The 16,879-nt window shown below is 43.4% G+C and overlaps 1 protein-coding gene across 1 annotated transcript; it reads right to left on the bottom strand.

The window, feature by feature from the left end:
* Positions 1–12,007: 12,007 nt before the first annotated feature.
* Positions 12,008–15,638, bottom strand: BHLHE22 (basic helix-loop-helix family member e22). The gene has a single exon (XM_060127671.1). It carries the CDS (start codon positions 14,818–14,820, stop codon positions 13,705–13,707), a length of 1,116 nt encoding a protein of 371 aa, XP_059983654.1. The 5' UTR covers positions 14,821–15,638; the 3' UTR covers positions 12,008–13,704.
* Between the last annotated feature and the right edge of the window lie 1,241 nt (positions 15,639–16,879).

Raw genomic sequence — 16,879 nt, 5'->3', positions numbered from 1 at the left:
GTAGATTAAATGCTTCAACTTCACTTCAATATTTTATCATCCATAAATGTTCTTTATTACTTTGTATACTGTGGCTCAATAGAACAAAATTTCTGGTTATATAAGGCCACTCATGTTCAAGTGAGACACCGAGAAGATTTATCAGTGTAAGAACACACAAAAACCTATTATATATTCAGCAGTTGCCCTAGACATTAGTATTAGGTTTATTGTAGGAGTAAATATTGAGCTCAGTACAGGACTGATTGTAGCATTTGACTCCAGTGTAAACTATAAGGGTTATGCCAGTGTTGGAATTAACTTTCCTAAATGCTTCCATTTACACCAACTGAGAAACTAGATAGCAGTATTTGTTCTTGACGCCTCACCTCTTGGACTTGGAGTTTATTTGTATTATTTGAATTACAACATTATGTAATGCAGTATAATTCCATGTGCCACAATGCAGCATAGTGTAGAGGATTCAAAGATTGCTAGTATGAGATTGCCAAGTGATTGTCTGGCATCCTACCTAACTGCTGATGCCCTATATAAACAGGCAAAGCAGGTCATTAAACCCAGTTAATTCATGCTGCATTCTTTGGAACTTCTGATATTGCGGAAATGTGCTATTGTTTTTGAAAAGGAAATTGATTTTAAAAATAACAGTATAAAATACTTAACCATACTTAGTAACTAAATAGATTTTCTAGCATTTATTTTCTCCTTCCTGAAGTCCATACTCTTAAGTGCACCTTAGTGAAGGTCTACCAGTCTAAACTTTGTTTTTGCCAGATTGAAGATGTTTTCCTTTTTGCCCTCATTCCTGAAAGGTGATTTCGCTAGATGCACAAGTCTAGATTGACAGTGATTTCCTCACAGGGCTTTGAGGATATCTCATGTTCTGAAAAGGTTAACCTTTATTCGGTTTAATTATTCAGTAGGTAGTCTGCCTCTCGGACAGCTTTAACGTGCTCTCCTTGTCTTTGATGTTCTTAGTTTCTGTTTATCATGCTTGCATGTCATGGTGTCTTTCATGAAGTGTAGAATGTTCACAGTCATTATCTCTTTGAATATTTCCTCCCTCAGGCTCCTGTATCTCTCTCTGTACTCCATGTTTGACCTTTTTGCCTCGTATTTTCCCCCTCTAATTTACATTCTCGGTAATTTCTTTTGATCTTTAGATTTCTCTGCCAGTTTATTCTACTCTTTAACCCGTCCATCGAGTTTGTTTCTTCCTTCTTTTTATTTTAACCTCAGGTTCATAGGACTGAGTGATCACATGCCTTATGCCCCTTAGTTCATGGTACACAATTATAATTGGCCCAAACAAGGCCCTCTGGCTTTATTTACTCGTTCTATTTTATCGCTAATGGCCACCATTATACCCCTCCCCATCAGAGGCAAATAGTCTGTGTTTGGTGTGTATCTTTTTATTTGTATGTGTTTTTATAAAACATATGTTATTATCTTGGGTGCATATGTGTTTAATTTTCATAAATGTATATTCTATAAATCATTATTCTTCTTAATGTTTAACTACACTCTATATTTTTAAAGATATATCCATATTACTTTATGTATATTTAATCTGTGCTTCTAACTGCTGTATAGTAACCCATAATGTGCACCCACCATGTTTTAATGCTCTGTTTACCCAGTGTTGGAAACTGTATTGGTGGGACAGTTAATTTGGGGGGAGAGGCCAAAGGAGAACCTAGACGTCCTCCCACTACTGTGTGCTCCACCCTCCACCCTGAGCTGCAAACCCTGTCGTCAGCAGCCTCACCACACGCGCACATACACACGCGCGCTCGCACACACGTGTGCGCACCCACTCACACACGTGTGCGCAGATGCGTGCACACGCGCGTGCAGACACGCACGCACAGACGCGCGCATACACATACGCGCGCGCACACATGGATGCGTGCGCACGCCCACATGCACGCACGCACACACTGACATGCACGCACGCACATACACGCACGCACACACGCGTGCCCCCACACACACAGGCCGTGTCAGCCTTCATTCTCTGAGATGTTCCAGACTTGTGTTCCATTCTGTACCTGGTATTTCCACATCATCAGTGTTTTGTGGGTCTGATTCTGTAGTTTGCTTTTCTTTTAACTCTGCCTCAGGATGGCTTGTTTACTGGGCCCATGTTCCTTGGAATTTTATCTCTGGACATTTTTTTAAGACCTGAGTTTAAAGTTCACACCTCCAGAGAGAATTTGCGTTTGCTTTTGTCTGACTGCTGGTGTTACTATCAACTTGAGATCACTTTACATTTTCAACTTGAGTATTTTGAAAGGGGATTGGGAACAACATAGATAGTGTGGGTTCTAGCCCTAAATCAGCCAGACTGCAACCCTATGAGTAGGAATAGACAGGAGAGACTTTCTGGGGTTTTTTTCCCCTTTACCCAAAGTCAAGGCTGAGACAGGCAAGTACACCCACAGTCCTTCTCTGTGGAGCAAGGTTTCTTTCTAAGTCACTTACTGAGGGTGCTGTCTCTGCAAATTCTTGGCTTTGTGTACAAGTCTTGGATTACACGCGCGCACACACACACACACACACACACACAAACACACACGCCCCGCTTGGGCCCCAAGCTTTATCTTCTGCCTGCCACAAAGTACAGCCCATTCGTTTTGTACTAGGACATGTATTCCACCATGTTGCCTGAAGTGGAAGCTTCCAGATTCTTAAATTCATCTTAGTAGTACACTTTTGTGCTGCTACAGCAGAGAGAGCACAGAAAAGTATTCCATTCTAATTTCTGCTTAATTTATAGCGAAAGGAATTGAGAGTAGAAGTATTATGTAAAATATTACATAAAAGCAATGGCTGGTAGAACCAAAACAAGAGTTGTGACAGGCTTAAATCTGGTAATTAAAGATTGTTTATAAATAGAATAAATGTCGTGGAGAAATAAGTTAAAAGACATGGATTCTAGCTATGACATAACTGGTTTGTTTTCATCAACAAGTCACTTTGCCTCTCAGTGCTTCAGTTTCCATATTTGCAAAATAAAAATATTAAGGCCTTTTGACACCAGGGTTCATCATGAGGATTGAACACAGTAAGATGTGCAAACTGACTTTGAAAAGTGTAATGCAATATACAGACTTAAAGTGTAAAAGAGATACTTTGACAATGGTGTGCCTTTTAAACACTGTTCTTTTGTATTTGTTAAAGGGAACCATTTTTTGTCATTAGTTAATTCATTATTCATTTATTCAGTCAAACACTTATTGAGCATTTCGTCTATCCAAGATGTGATGCTATGCACTGGATTACCCTTCTTCAAGAACACATAATTTATTAGAGAACACAATACATACCCAACTAATTTATTATAAATGTAGTTGTAATAAATCATCTCCTTAAAACTATTTTAAAATTCTGATTCATCACCAGTTCTAACGAAACTTCCATCACTCATTCCAAATTAGTGTTCTCTAATGAGAAATTACTGTGAGCCTAATTACATACAATAAAACATATACATCAAGTATTGTGATTATATGTTACAAATCATGAAAACCAAATACAATCATTGAGGCTTCAGAATTGTTTAAAAGCTGTATTTTACATATAGTAAAAACTCATCTTTTCATTTTTAAGCCTCTTCTAAATTTCAAATGAAAGAAAATGAATAACTAAAAATATTATTTTATATCAATGACCAACAGTAATGAAGCATTCAGTTAGCAAACACTAAATGCTCTGAAGATATTCAGGGAAAAGCTATTTATCACTGAGTAAGGAATACTGATAAGCAACCTATTTGGGGACTTTTATCTGCCTTGTTTGGCTTTCCTGGCGTACTTCATTATATTTTCTCCATTTTCTCATTAACTTTTGGGTCACAAGTGTGAGGCAGAGGAGCTTCTATACTCAAAATTTGCATGATTCTGTTTATTTTCTCATGAAAAATAATTTGGGTAGCATTTCCTGTAAGCTACTTCTTCAAATTTAACCGCGGAATCTTAAAAACAATTTCAAAGATCAAAGCACAAAAACTATCTAGACTTTGATCTTCGTATAAAACAATGTCAATAATTATAAAACAAGAATTATAGGCCCTGAGAATGTACACTGCTTTAATCTATTAAATTTGCCAATATTGCAAACCATTATGTACTTGAACTGCATTATTAGGTATTCATATTCACATACTCAATTAGGAAAAAGTTAGCAAGCCAAGATTAAGTTCCCTGTAGCATTATTTTAAATTACAGTGGATGATCACATAAAGCTCTCTAATGTTTCCCTAAAGCAATTATTACTTAGTCTACTTCAGATTGTTAATCTAAATCAGTGATCATTGACGATGGAACTTTTTTGCTTAAATGTTTACTTTGTTTATAATGTCTTGAGTAAGATAAATTTAATTCGTGAAAATCTCTACTGAACAATTTTTTAAAGGAGGTAATTTGGCAATACTTACATTTTAAAATATTTTTTAAGCAGAGGAGTGCTGTATATTAAAAAAAAAAATTGTCCTGAATGTTTGTTTAATACTCTTTTGATTTTAAAATGGTATATAGGTGGATTTATGAGGAAGCAAATTATCTTGAAAAGTCCTTAGGTAAGAAATGCAAGTGCTTTGTAACTCAATTAATGCTGTTTTTTAAGTTTACAACAAGCCAATAAATTAACTTTTAAAGCACAGGTGAATGACTGTGTCCCCTTATTTCCCTACTAGGAGCATGTTGGGTGACAGAAGATTTGATTACAAATAGTAAATTATTTGGGAAATAATTTTGCTGTCTGAAGATCCCCAAATCCCCATCTCCCCCCGACACATACATATACATATATTTTTATTTTCTCATACTTTCGATAAAAGTACATTAATTGTTATATTCAGAATATGTTTCAGTGTATTTTCACTTAGTTATTTATGTGGGAAATAAAAGCAGATCCAAATAATATCAGTGACTAATAAGTTTTGGAACAAGTTTATTTTAACCAGGCTGACCTTGCTAGGCTGCAGTTCTTAATAATAGCTATTATTCTGTGGAGAGATGTATAAGAACAACAAGAATGGGAGAGAGATTCCATTTCTTTCCACATAAGAGAGATGTGGTCTTCGTCTTCTGCAGATCACTTTACCACAGATAATGAATGAGGCTGAGTAATATTTGGACACTATTCTGTGTATTCATAGAGCTGAAATGCAAGCTGTAAATAAAACATAACACAGAACATGCTGTTGGTGAAGTGTGGCTTCTTCAGTAACTGTACATACAGCATTTTACTGGGACACTTAGCTTTTCTAAGAAACACTCCATTAATGTTTTAAAGATCGCGCTAGACTCAAAGTGTTCCTGTTCATTTGAACTAGGCAGTTCAGTATTGCTGAACACTTAGTGTAAATTATGTCATTAAATGGACAATCTATGAAATAATTATCTTTGCATTCAATTTTACTCTAAAAAACACTGAGTAAACAATAATTTTGCAGAACTGTCTGGCATTATCCATGGTCATGTGAGTAATAATGTGCATTTTCTATTGAGGATATAGCTGAATAGAAAAAAAAATAGTGGCTATGCTGGTAATTTTAAGTGTGTTTGATATAGTTTTTGTTACTTTTTTGAGGTATTGTTTATGTTCTTAATTCCTAAATGTATTCATTTTTATAAGGAGAGACATGATATACTCCAGACTACCTAGAAAGTAAATTTAGAGATAGACTCATGAGGTATTTCACTTCCCTTACAACTTACAAGTTTTGTGCTTATAGGAGAAACTAGGGCAATAGAAGTAACAGGTAAATGTACTAATACCTAATGGTTTATCGTTGAGTCAAATTAAAACACTTATAAAGCACATATTAGCTGGAGATTCTTATTTGTTTGCAAGAGAACATTTATTTCATGTAACTTTTATTTCTAAGAACTAACCGTTAAAGTTAACATATATGTCATTATTACCTGACAACCCACATTTTTAAGTAAGTGATTTTGTCTTTCATGTTCAAATTACTGTTTAAATGAAGTATACTTTCATTCTATAACTTCTAAGAACTGGCCAGTATATTTAAAATTTTATAAATGCCTTTGTTTTATACTTTAAATGGAATAGTTTTTAAAGTATTTGAAATCACTTTTGAATTTTTTTAATCTAGAAGCATACAGGAAGTAGTACTTTCTCCATGTTTTAAAGTTCAGTATTTTTTTAACTTTATTTTAAACTAATTTTAGACTTACAAGAAAAGCTATAAAAATAGTATTCATTTTTAAAGAAGAAAGTCCTCAGACTAAACAATGCTTGTCAAAAGTTAAACTAAACAGTGATCATAGGACTTAGCCAGTTGCAGATCTTAGTTAATCCTTGACCTTTGGAGATGTTTATCCACAATAACTACCCAATAGGGCAACACACAGGAAGTAACACCTGAGTGGCAGAGATAATTTGCGTGTGTTCCACCCAGATCCTCCATAGTCCAAATCAGTATTTTGTTTTCATAAAAACACAATTTTCTAAGTTTTAAAAAGAGCTTACTTTGTTGAATAATTCCAGATTTTACTTAATTACACTCTTTTGAGAGATCTACACTTTAAAGATATATATGCCTGATGCTTCTGTAAAAGAAAATTAAAGTAAGTTATTCCCTGCCCCTGCGCCCTGATACATTCATAGATTTAATAGATAGATTTCCTTTCCTTTCATGGCTTTTCATGTTTCTGTGGAGGCCTGGTTAAGAAAATCTTTTTCTGTTTTTTTTTTCATGGAAGTCTCAGATGGAGGGGACAGGCTCAGCTTAGCATCTGAATTTTGACCACAGCTCTGCAGAAAGAGACTGTGCATGGCAAATGTGGCTGCACTTGCTTCAACAGACAGTGCATGATTGAATGTTTTAACCAGTTGGGTACATAATCTGACCCTCTCACATAATAAGAAATTATTTGTCTTCCATTTTCAGAGAGGAGATAAGGATATTTGACACAAATCCTTACACCAAGTTCTTCAGTAATTACCAGAGCAGAGTACATGCATAAAATGAGGTTAGGCCATGAAGCATTTTTATGTTTAGAACTAAATTCTCATCTCTAAACATCCCTATTAACATAGCAGATTTGAGTGGCAACCATCCTCCTAATAAAATATGAAATCTTTAAGATTGGGAAGCATTGGTAAATAATGGGTCCTTTAAATATCCCTGAACTTTATTCTAAAACTTAGAAAGAGAAATAATAATTGCTTTATATAACCACTGATACCATTTTAGCATTTGATGAAGATGTTAATTTATGGTTAGTTAGCAGTTTATGGTTGTCATTAGTTTTTCAGTTTGGGCCACATTAGAAATCTATTTTTCTTTTTTCTTTTAATCTGAGACAATTATATAAAGATATGGTTATGTTTTATCTAAAATGTATCATTCTAGTATCACATTTCAAATTATTCACAGATCATAGTTCTTATATGTGCATATATGAATTTAAAAATACAGCAATAAAGTGCTTGAAACAGATCATAAATTTGCTTTATATTTTATTGCATCTCTGAATCAGGTTGAGAAGACAAGGGCAACTATCGTCTTTGGGAAAGAATTAACTCTTTCCCAAGCTGGGAAGGAAAACGATATCACCTTGTGCCTAATAAAAGCCAACTCCCCATCTTGAGCATCCTGGTGACTTCTAAGATAGGCTTGTCCATGATATATTGGGGGCTGGAGGGCTGGTAACCGCAAAACCCTCTTTCCCTTTGCAATCTAACCTTCCCAGCCCAGTAATTTCTCTTCCAGAGCTCTCTAATCTGTATTTCTGTATCGTCGGAATTCGGGAACACAAGGGAGAGGAAAGAAAGAAAAGTCCCACAGGCACATGCACACGCACTCAGGGGGACCTGATAGTTCTGCAATAGTCCACAAGTCTCCTGGATTATGTTAAGACGAGTCATTTAGGAAAAGTGATAGAATTTAACCAAAATCGAGCCTCAAGGAAAGCGAGCACACTTTCTTTGCCTTGCTAGGAAGCGATGAGCTCTTTGGGGCTTAAAATTGGGACGCCTTCACAGAATTCCCGGGATTGGCTCGGCTGCGGGGTGCTTCTTACAAGCCTGTCATCTGCAGGTGAACTCTCCAGGCCACGGGGGTCAGGGGACAACCCCATCCTAGTGCCTCCCCTCGAAAGACAGTTTGAGGCAGAGCCCCCGAAGTTCGCGTTCTGTCCCTAGGCACTTAGAGGTTGAAGGGCCTTGCGCCCCGCAGAAGGGGCCCAGGACGCCAGTGCAGGGGAAGGACCAGGAGAAGGGGTGCTCTGCGGCTGCGGATCCCGAGTCCCTCCCGGGGCGCAGCCTGAGCAAAGTAGCGCGGTGGGCACTCGTGTTGTGGACGTCGTTCTGTCTGCAACCCTGGGCTGGCAGGCTGGCCTGTGGGAAAAGCCGCCCCCTCCTTCCTCCTGCCCTCCCGGGTCCCAGCACAAACACTGGCCCTGGCCCTGGGGCGAAACAGACACCTGGCTATTTTGCACAGTCTACAGAACCCTGGTTCTTGTAAACACTCATCAACCGATTCGAAGAGCCAGAGAGATCCGGCGGGGAGAGGAAAAGACTCTTACCCTGAGAATTGTTTTTACCCTTAAGTTGCTGTCTCCTGGTTTTCCCTCCCGTTTCCTTCGACTGTGCCCAATGTCTGATGTAAAAGGCCAGCTTTAAATCAACCCGCAGCTCATTGGCTTGGCGGATCCAGGGGCATCCGAGTTATAAGCGCCAACGCAGACCCTGAAGGAGATGGGCTCATGTATTTTGCCCACACAACAAAAAATGTTAATTCATGTAAAGTTGCTTGGCACGTGATTAATTCAGCCTGACCTGCATTTTAATTAAAAGAATACTTCTCTTTCTGACGTTTGTTTTGCAATTTAATTCTGTTTAGAGGCAGCACCGTATAGTGGGCCCTCCCCATCCCTCACTTCCCCATTGAATCGCATTTTCATGAAAGCTTTTACCAAGGAGCCTCTCCCGACCAGGATTCATCACCTCCCTCCTTCCACCGGCACACGTTCGGGTCTCCGCTCTGCCGCTCCGCCCGGCAGAGCCGCCACTGTGTGCTGCGAGCCGGGAAGTGAACTCTCATCATTATTTTTCAAAGTCTGGGAAGTGTGTTATCCTTTTTCCTAGTGGTAATTAGTTACCATAGCATCTAATACGTAAATGTGCCCAGAGCACACCATTAACAGTTAAACGGAGGATTCAATTTAACACATGATTATATCTTTCATAAGTCATTACATTGGAAAAGTCAATGCCACTCATGCTGGAGCAATCTCAGGGTCCCGGGCGCGTAGAAAGGTTGGGTTTCGGCATCCGGGCCGTGAGCGCGGAGACGGGAACCCTGTGGAGCCTTGGCCCTCCCTAGAGAGCTGTTGGCAGGAAGGATGGGTGCCGGGTGCCATAGGAGGGAGCGGAATTTAAGCTCAACACAGGGTCTTGGAGGGGATGCCCAGCTACTGAGAGTGGAGAGCGCATTGCTGAGCGCGCGCTCACGCACACGCGCGCGCGCGCGCACACACACACACACACACACACACACACACAGGCACCACGGGGAGGGAGGAGGGGTAACTAGTGAGCTCTTCGAAGGTGATCATTTGCTGGTCCTGTAGGAGTCCACGAAAAGCCTCAACGCGCTTCACTCCTGTAGGTACCCCATGTCAAGTTGGAGATGAGACCTAAATGGGAATTCGAAATTAGAGAAGGAAATTGAAATTAGACAGAAGTTAGAGAAGGAAACCGGTGGAATAAAAGCCCAGGTGGGACTCTGGCTCCTCGCTCGGCCTCCTCTGCCCAGTGTCAGTTTCCTAAGAAACCTGAGCAGCGGGGATCGTCCCCTGCTCCCGGGAGAAACGCCCCAAAGCGCGGTGGACGAAGGCTCTGGGGCTGACCGAGGTTCTCTGGCAGACGCCGCAGTTTTAGGGTCCAGGATTTCTGTTTTGGCCCAAGGGCACTTCAGCAAGACCACACTGATTCCCTGGTATTCAGTCACCCAGTCCCGAAGTAGATGGTGCACACTGGAAGGACATACTGGGGCCCACAAGTGTGTGGACCAACTTTCCATACTGGGCTGAAATCCAGGAGTCCAGGGGCCCCGGAAAGCGGCCGGGGGTTTTGCCGGGTGTGGGAAGAATTTTCTCTTCAATCATTGGTTTCCTTCCCTAAAAGCTGCTGCTAATGAAACTTTGGAAACATTGGGGTTAGCGCAGGGAAAGCCACCTAAGTAAATCACCGAAAAGTCCTCCCCTGCCCCTTTTAGATGTCCCACATTTATTCCTAGAACCCAACGCTGGTCAGCTCCTGGATTTGGAAAGAGAATTAATTTGTCTGAAATTAGCAAAATGAAAATAAATATTATTAACCCTGCTACTTTGCACAATTGTACATATTTGTCTGACATTCCGACTTATTCTCAACATCCTCTCCTTTCCCCGACCCCCAATCATTTCCAGTCTCCTTCAGGACTAAGGGCTGGAGACTGAGTTATTAAAGGGTGAAAGGAGGGTGAGCTTTCCTTTTTCTCCTGAAGTTCAAGATTTGTTATTTGTACTATTTCTAATACTAGTTGAACAGCACAGAGGTTACAGAGGGAATACATCAAGGAAGCCTTCTTAATAATGAGAAATATTAAGCAGTTGAATCTTGCAGCGAATATGTCCCCTACAATGTTAACATGCAAAAAGAAAAAAAAACAATTCGACTGATGGCCGCTGTGGTTAATTCCTAATCAGAATGATGGACAGCAGGGCCAGAACAATACAAACTAATGGCTGTGTTGCTGATCACTTTACCCCTTGATTAAAGGCACCCAATTATGGGGCAGAACAGTGTCATAATTATGTTTCTTAATCACATCCAGGAGGTTTAATTGCCTTAACGATGTGTTTCATTAAATGAATTTAGGTATTATAGTAGACAGTTTTCATACACAGTTGTTTTCAAATTAACATAATATTAGACATCGTCATGGAAATTGTTTTAATAATCATAATTAGACGCACCCAGGCTTTGTCTGGTAAATGCTGAGAGACGGGTCTCCTCCTGCCTGGGGGCTGCCCCGGTCTCTTCCCTCCCTCTACTCCCACTCCCAGACTGGGAGGGCTTCAGCTTCAAGGCCCTTTGCTGTTACATTTTCTGAAAAGTTACAGGTTCTGATTAATCTTTTTTGATGGCAAGTGGAGCAGAAAATACCCTCCCTCACCCCCCACTAAGTTTGATGGCATTTAGGGATATCATTATGGGCTGAGGCTACACAGACCAAAACGCATTTAGCAAACGGCCTACAGAGGAAACACTATAACTTCACCATCACTGTCTCTTTAACCTCCACCACAATAAAAATCAAACCTTCTAAATTTGAGGGCATTATTAAAGTCCAAATACAAGCCTATACAGACATTCTTTAATAGAATCAACGCCCAACCCAATCCACACATACTCCCTTACAAATCTCATTAACAAGCAACACTAGAACATTAAAAAAAATCTCTATGGGCATTGTTTACGCATATAATTCAACCTGGTTGATTCTTCTGTCACAAAAAAAAAAAGCAGGGGGAAGAAGCCACAATACAATCCTTCCTCAGAGAATCCAAATCCATTGCTTTTCCTTGGCTTTTAGGAAGTTGGAGATGGAAATTTTGATAAAAACTCTTTAAGAAACTTTACCCTCTCTGATGGGCCCTGGCATGGTAGTTAACAATGCCATACAGAGTGGGAGAAGAATTCCAGGGAGGGCAGGGCCTTCAAAGTTCGTGCCACCAAACAGGAGCTCCTGGACCTCCTCTGGGTCTCACCACTGACCCCATTTATCAATCCTCCAATGACCAGGCCCAGCCATCGTCCTTTAACAAGTAAACAAGTGAACTAGGGCTGCTCCTAATTGTGTATCCCTGACAAAACTTTAGTTCCACCTTCTCTGAAACTCCTTTCTTTTTTGTTACCTTTCAAGCAAAGAGTAACACAGAAGGGAGGTGATTGATCCCTCCACAAAGCACAGCATAATGAAATGTTTGATCAAAATATTTTAATAAAGATTCTCTCTGACATAGATACACATACAAATGGTTGTACATAGCTGTCATAGTCTGATTGACCTATTTAATATATATATCATTCTTTACACATCCAAAACCCGCCAATAGATCCATCATAGCTCCCCACTCACCATCCAACCTGACAAACTGAATTAGTATTATCTGCAAGGAGTGGAAAATAGCAGGACTCCATTTTTAAAAAAGGTTTTCTTGATTTTCGTAGGATAGAAAGGCAGGCAAACAGCCATGCAAACTAAAACTGAACGCTCGCTTTGGGTAAATAGCTTCTTGCTCTTCCTTAGTTTTATTTCTTTTAAAAATTTTTTTAGAAAAATAACAAAGGATTTCACACCATAGGCAAATCAAACCAGTCTTTCAACTTAAATAATTCTCCACAGTTAAAATAACTTATATATGTATACATATATTAAAAGCAATTAAATTAGACCTTTTAAAAATGCACAGCACAGCCTGGAAAAATATTTGCTTAGCATGTTCTTACTTATAGGATCTATTGCTGTGATGTCTTTCCTTTTTAGAATGCAAAGGAGTCCCCTTTCAAAAAAAGAGATCAATTCATTCATCAATTAAGAATACACCTTTCCTGTAATTTTTGGACTGAAGCAATTTATTAAAGCTCAATTTAAATACAGGGATGATGCAGCTGAAGATATCCAGGTGACCTTTGATAAACCTAAGCAGCTCAGATACATCAGTATGTCTCTTCATACTTGTTGGCAAATAAACCCTTTTAAACACTTGGCACACAATATAAGTTAATCTATAAAACAGAATTTTAGAGGCATTAAAAAAAAATCTGCACATAAGACCCCATGACCTTAACACAGGATAAATACTGTTGATGTGGAAGGGTCATTGAAGAATAACAAATAAATACCATGAATCGTTAATACATCATTGCAGAGTGGAAAGTAACAAGGTGCACATAAATATTTTTAAATGCAATTCTGTCAGCCACAGTCAGTTTTTTTTTAATATCACTCTTGCCAAAACTTTTGAGCATTTTCACAGGATTAAAGTTCAGAGACAATAAAAAATACAAGTCTTTCATAGCAACGTGTCTCTTCCTGTTTTTGTTTTTTGTTTTTCTTTTCTTCATTTAAATAAATCTACATTTCAAGTTTTTCTCCTGGCTCAGAATCAAAATTTATTTTCAAGTGCCCTTTCTGATTTGTCTGAATGAATATTCCGTGCCACAAGCCACCCAACCCCGGACGACTCCTCTCCCCCTCAGCACTGGCCAAATTCACAATTATTAGTAGGATTACTATTTTGCCACGTAATACTCTCCACGCTTAATAACACCTACTTCTCAACTTATTTTTTACCCTTAAAGGAAAACTCTGCTTCCTCGCGGTCTAGGCTGCCACCAAAGTTGCCACTTTTCCGAGAAAAAAAGACATCCATACTCTATCCCAACTCCACCTCCCTCCTCCCTCCCTCCCCACCCCGAAGACCGAGATTCTGGGGATGTCGAGGCCAGAAGTCCCGTTTGTCTCTGATAGTTCTCCGCAGTTCTCGCCTCTGCTTTTGTTTTCTCTGCAAATGTTTCACGACTACGAGAGGACCAAATAAAGGGGGGTGGGGAGCAGCTTTTCACTCTCCTCTAGCTTTGGGGTCGGTCTTATGTTTTTCGGGGGGTGGGGGGTGTTTAAGGCTTCTCCGTGCACTGTTTGCAGAGGCTGGAGGAGACGCTATTGAACAGGGCGCACTTCTCCGGGCAGGTGGCGGCCGGGGGCAGCCCGGCGCTGAACGGGTAGCCGGCAGCCTGCTCGTAGGCGCCGAGCGCCGGGTGCAGGGCAGCGGCCGCCGCCGCCGCCGCCGCGGAGCTGGGCAGGGAGGCGGCCGAGATGGCCTGGCCCTGGTTGAGGTAGGCGACGAGGCGCCGCATCTCCTCCAGGGCCTGCGCCTGCATGAGGATATAGTTCTTGGCGAGCAGCAGCGTAGCGATCTTGGAGAGCTTCCGCACCGAGGGGCTGTGCGCGTAGGGGATCACCGCGCGCAGCTCGTCCAGCGCGTCGTTCAGGTCGTGCATCCGCCGGCGCTCCCGGGCGTTGATGTTGAGCCGCAGCGCCTTTTGCTCTTTGGATTTCTTGCTGCTGCTGCCGCCGCCGCTGCCGCCGCCGCCGCCGCCACTGCCCCCGCCGCTGCTGCCCCCGCCGCCGCTGCCGGCCGGGCCCCCCGGGGGGGCGCTGGCGCCGCCGTGGAGGTGGGCGTTGGAGCAGCCTTCGGCCGCCTTGACGCCGCCGCCTCCCGCGCCCGGGGAGGCCCGCGGGTCGGCGCCGCCGGCCCGCAGAACCAGCTCGCAGCGGCCGTCGCTGTCGTCGTCGGGGCTCTGCTCGCCGCCGCTGCTCTCGGCCACCGAGCCCCGGCTGGCGCTCTCGCCGTATTTGAGGCACAGAGCGGCCCCAGCCGGCAGGCTGCTCAGGCTAGGTTCGCCCCCAACGCCGGCGGTGCCCACGAGCAGCCCGGGGACGCCCACCCCGCCGCCGCCGCCGCCGCCGCCGCCGCCGCCGCCGCCTCCCCCGGGCGGCGGCAACAGCAGCCCTGCCCCTTCGGGGTCAGCCGGCTCGAAGCAGCCCAGAGGCGACGAGGAGGAGGACGCCGGGCGCTCCCGAGGCGGCGGCGCCAGGGACAGGTCCATGCTCGGGGGCGGGGAGCGGAAAGCCGCCTCCAAGCGCTTGGCGGCGGAGGCGCTCAGGCTCTTGTGCAGGAAGAGGTCGTCTTCGCCCGCGGCGGCCGCGCCGAGGTGCAGCCCGCGCTCCATGGTCCAGCGCCGGCCGCCGCCGCCTGGGCTCGGGAGTCGGGCGGCGCCGCAGCCGCGCCCGAGCCGGGCTCTGGGGCTGGTGCGCGCGTCGGTCCCGGTGCTGCTGGCAGCCCTCTCCCCTTCTTTTTCTTTTTCGCCTTCCCCCGCGCTCGCCGCCTCCTCTTCTTCTTCTTCTTCGTCTCCAGCCGATGGTGCTGCCTGCTGGGGCTCACCATGGGCCGCGGCCCCGCATGGTGGGAGGGTGGGCGCGGAGGGAGTGGAGCCGCCGCCGCCGCCGCCGCCGCCGCCGCTCTGAGCCCAGCCCCGCGCCTTCTCTCCGCACCGTTTATCTTGCTTGGATTCACCTTCAAGAGATTTCCGGACCCATCAACCAGCCGCCGCCACAGACGGGGGAGTCTTTTACATCATTATCTCTGAGTAGGTTATTATGAAGAAGAGTCGCCTGTTGGGACAGAGCTTTCTACCCAATCAGGTTAACGTTTTAATTAATAGGATTAAAACGGTAACAAACAATCGCAGGCGCTATCTGGCCGCGAGTCTGAATAGTTTCATTTCCCAGGTCTGAAGACAGGCAGCAGCTAGAGCTTTATAAAAGGCGCCTGCTCCATTATTCTGCCTGCCATCTGTATACACAGCTTAGCGCATATGTTTGCAAGGCGCTGGGTCCTGTTAGTAACCCAACAACTGCCTTTAGCTTGACATGTGTGGCGACTTTCACTCATCAATGAGCACACTAAAAGCCCTACTTAGAGCCGAGGATGTTCTTTGCTCCTTCAGCAAATTGTAGATCGGCGGCGAAGCCTGGGAGTCCCGTGGAAAGCAGACGCCTCCCCCCACTGCACCCCCCTCCCCACTGCCCTTCCCTCGCCACTACTGTCTCATCCTGTGCTACATGACCCTTTCCGGGGGAGGCTGATACTCCACCCCTGTTCCTAGGATGACTCTGGTCTGGATGTGGAGATGGGATTTTCGGGGGGAAGTGGTGTCTCCGCTGGCTTGCCCCAAATTCACCCAAGATTCTTAGTAAGACAGCAAAGCGACCGCCCCCCCCGCCCCCCCCCCCCGAACACACTGCCTTATTCCGCCCCCGCTCACCCACTCCCTGCCCATTTCCTACCCGGACTGAGGCGGTGCTGGGGGAGAGGGGAGAGGAGGGGTGGAGGAGGAGAGAAAGAAAATGAAGATCGAGTTGCGTATGCAGCCCATTAGATTTTTTTAAAGGGAGGGGGGTGCTTTTGCAGCCGTCTCCAAAGAACGGCTACAGTGATGGTGATTAATGAAGCACAGGATTTCCTAAACAGGAAGAAACTGATTGCTCAAACTTTCCTCAAGATGAAAATCCAGCTGTTTCGGAAGAGTCAACTTCACCGGTAGTCAGATCTTCTCACACACCAAGGAGGACATTTGTGCACATTTATTTACCCAGAAACGTAGCCGCCATAGCTAGGAAGCCATTCAGGGACATCTGGGTCTGCCTCGGTTCTTAGAGGGAGAGGAAGGCGAAGTGTGAAAACAAGTGCTCCTCTTCGGATGGGAAGTGGTACACGCGGTCTTCCAGCTCCTGTGTCCCGTATCTGGGAGCACATGGTATTTAGCGGCTGGTTTTCATCCTTATGACATAAGTAAAAACAATATTTCCCAACACCCTCCAGTAAATCTCTCTTATGTGGCAGAATTACTGAAGCTTATGAAATTTTTGGTTTCTCTGGTTTCATTAAAAACCTTTTAATTGTGGCTTTCAGAGTTGGCCCCAGGTGTTGGACTCTTTTCATTACATTTTGCTCTAATGTGATGAAATTCTAATTCTCTCCTTACCATATGGTTAAATTTCCCCACTGAGAATTAGTTGAAAAAGGAGAAATAATCTATTAATCTCTGTAATAGATTCACAAATGAGGTTCGCCACAGAACCTGTTTTTGAATGGTAATATCAGAACAGTTGGGCGCCTTATTTCATAAAGGAGGGGTGAGGACGGCATAGAAACGTCTGCATTTTCACCTGAGGAAAACGGGCCCAGCGGTATCTTTTCAAAATAACTGCCTGAGATTCAGCCTCACC

This window comes from Lagenorhynchus albirostris, chromosome 17 (genome assembly GCF_949774975.1).
Source record: "Lagenorhynchus albirostris chromosome 17, mLagAlb1.1, whole genome shotgun sequence".
Classification (NCBI taxonomy): domain Eukaryota; kingdom Metazoa; phylum Chordata; class Mammalia; order Artiodactyla; family Delphinidae; genus Lagenorhynchus; species Lagenorhynchus albirostris.
Note: the sequence above shows the minus strand (reverse complement) of the source record. Positions and strands in the feature narration are given on the sequence as shown.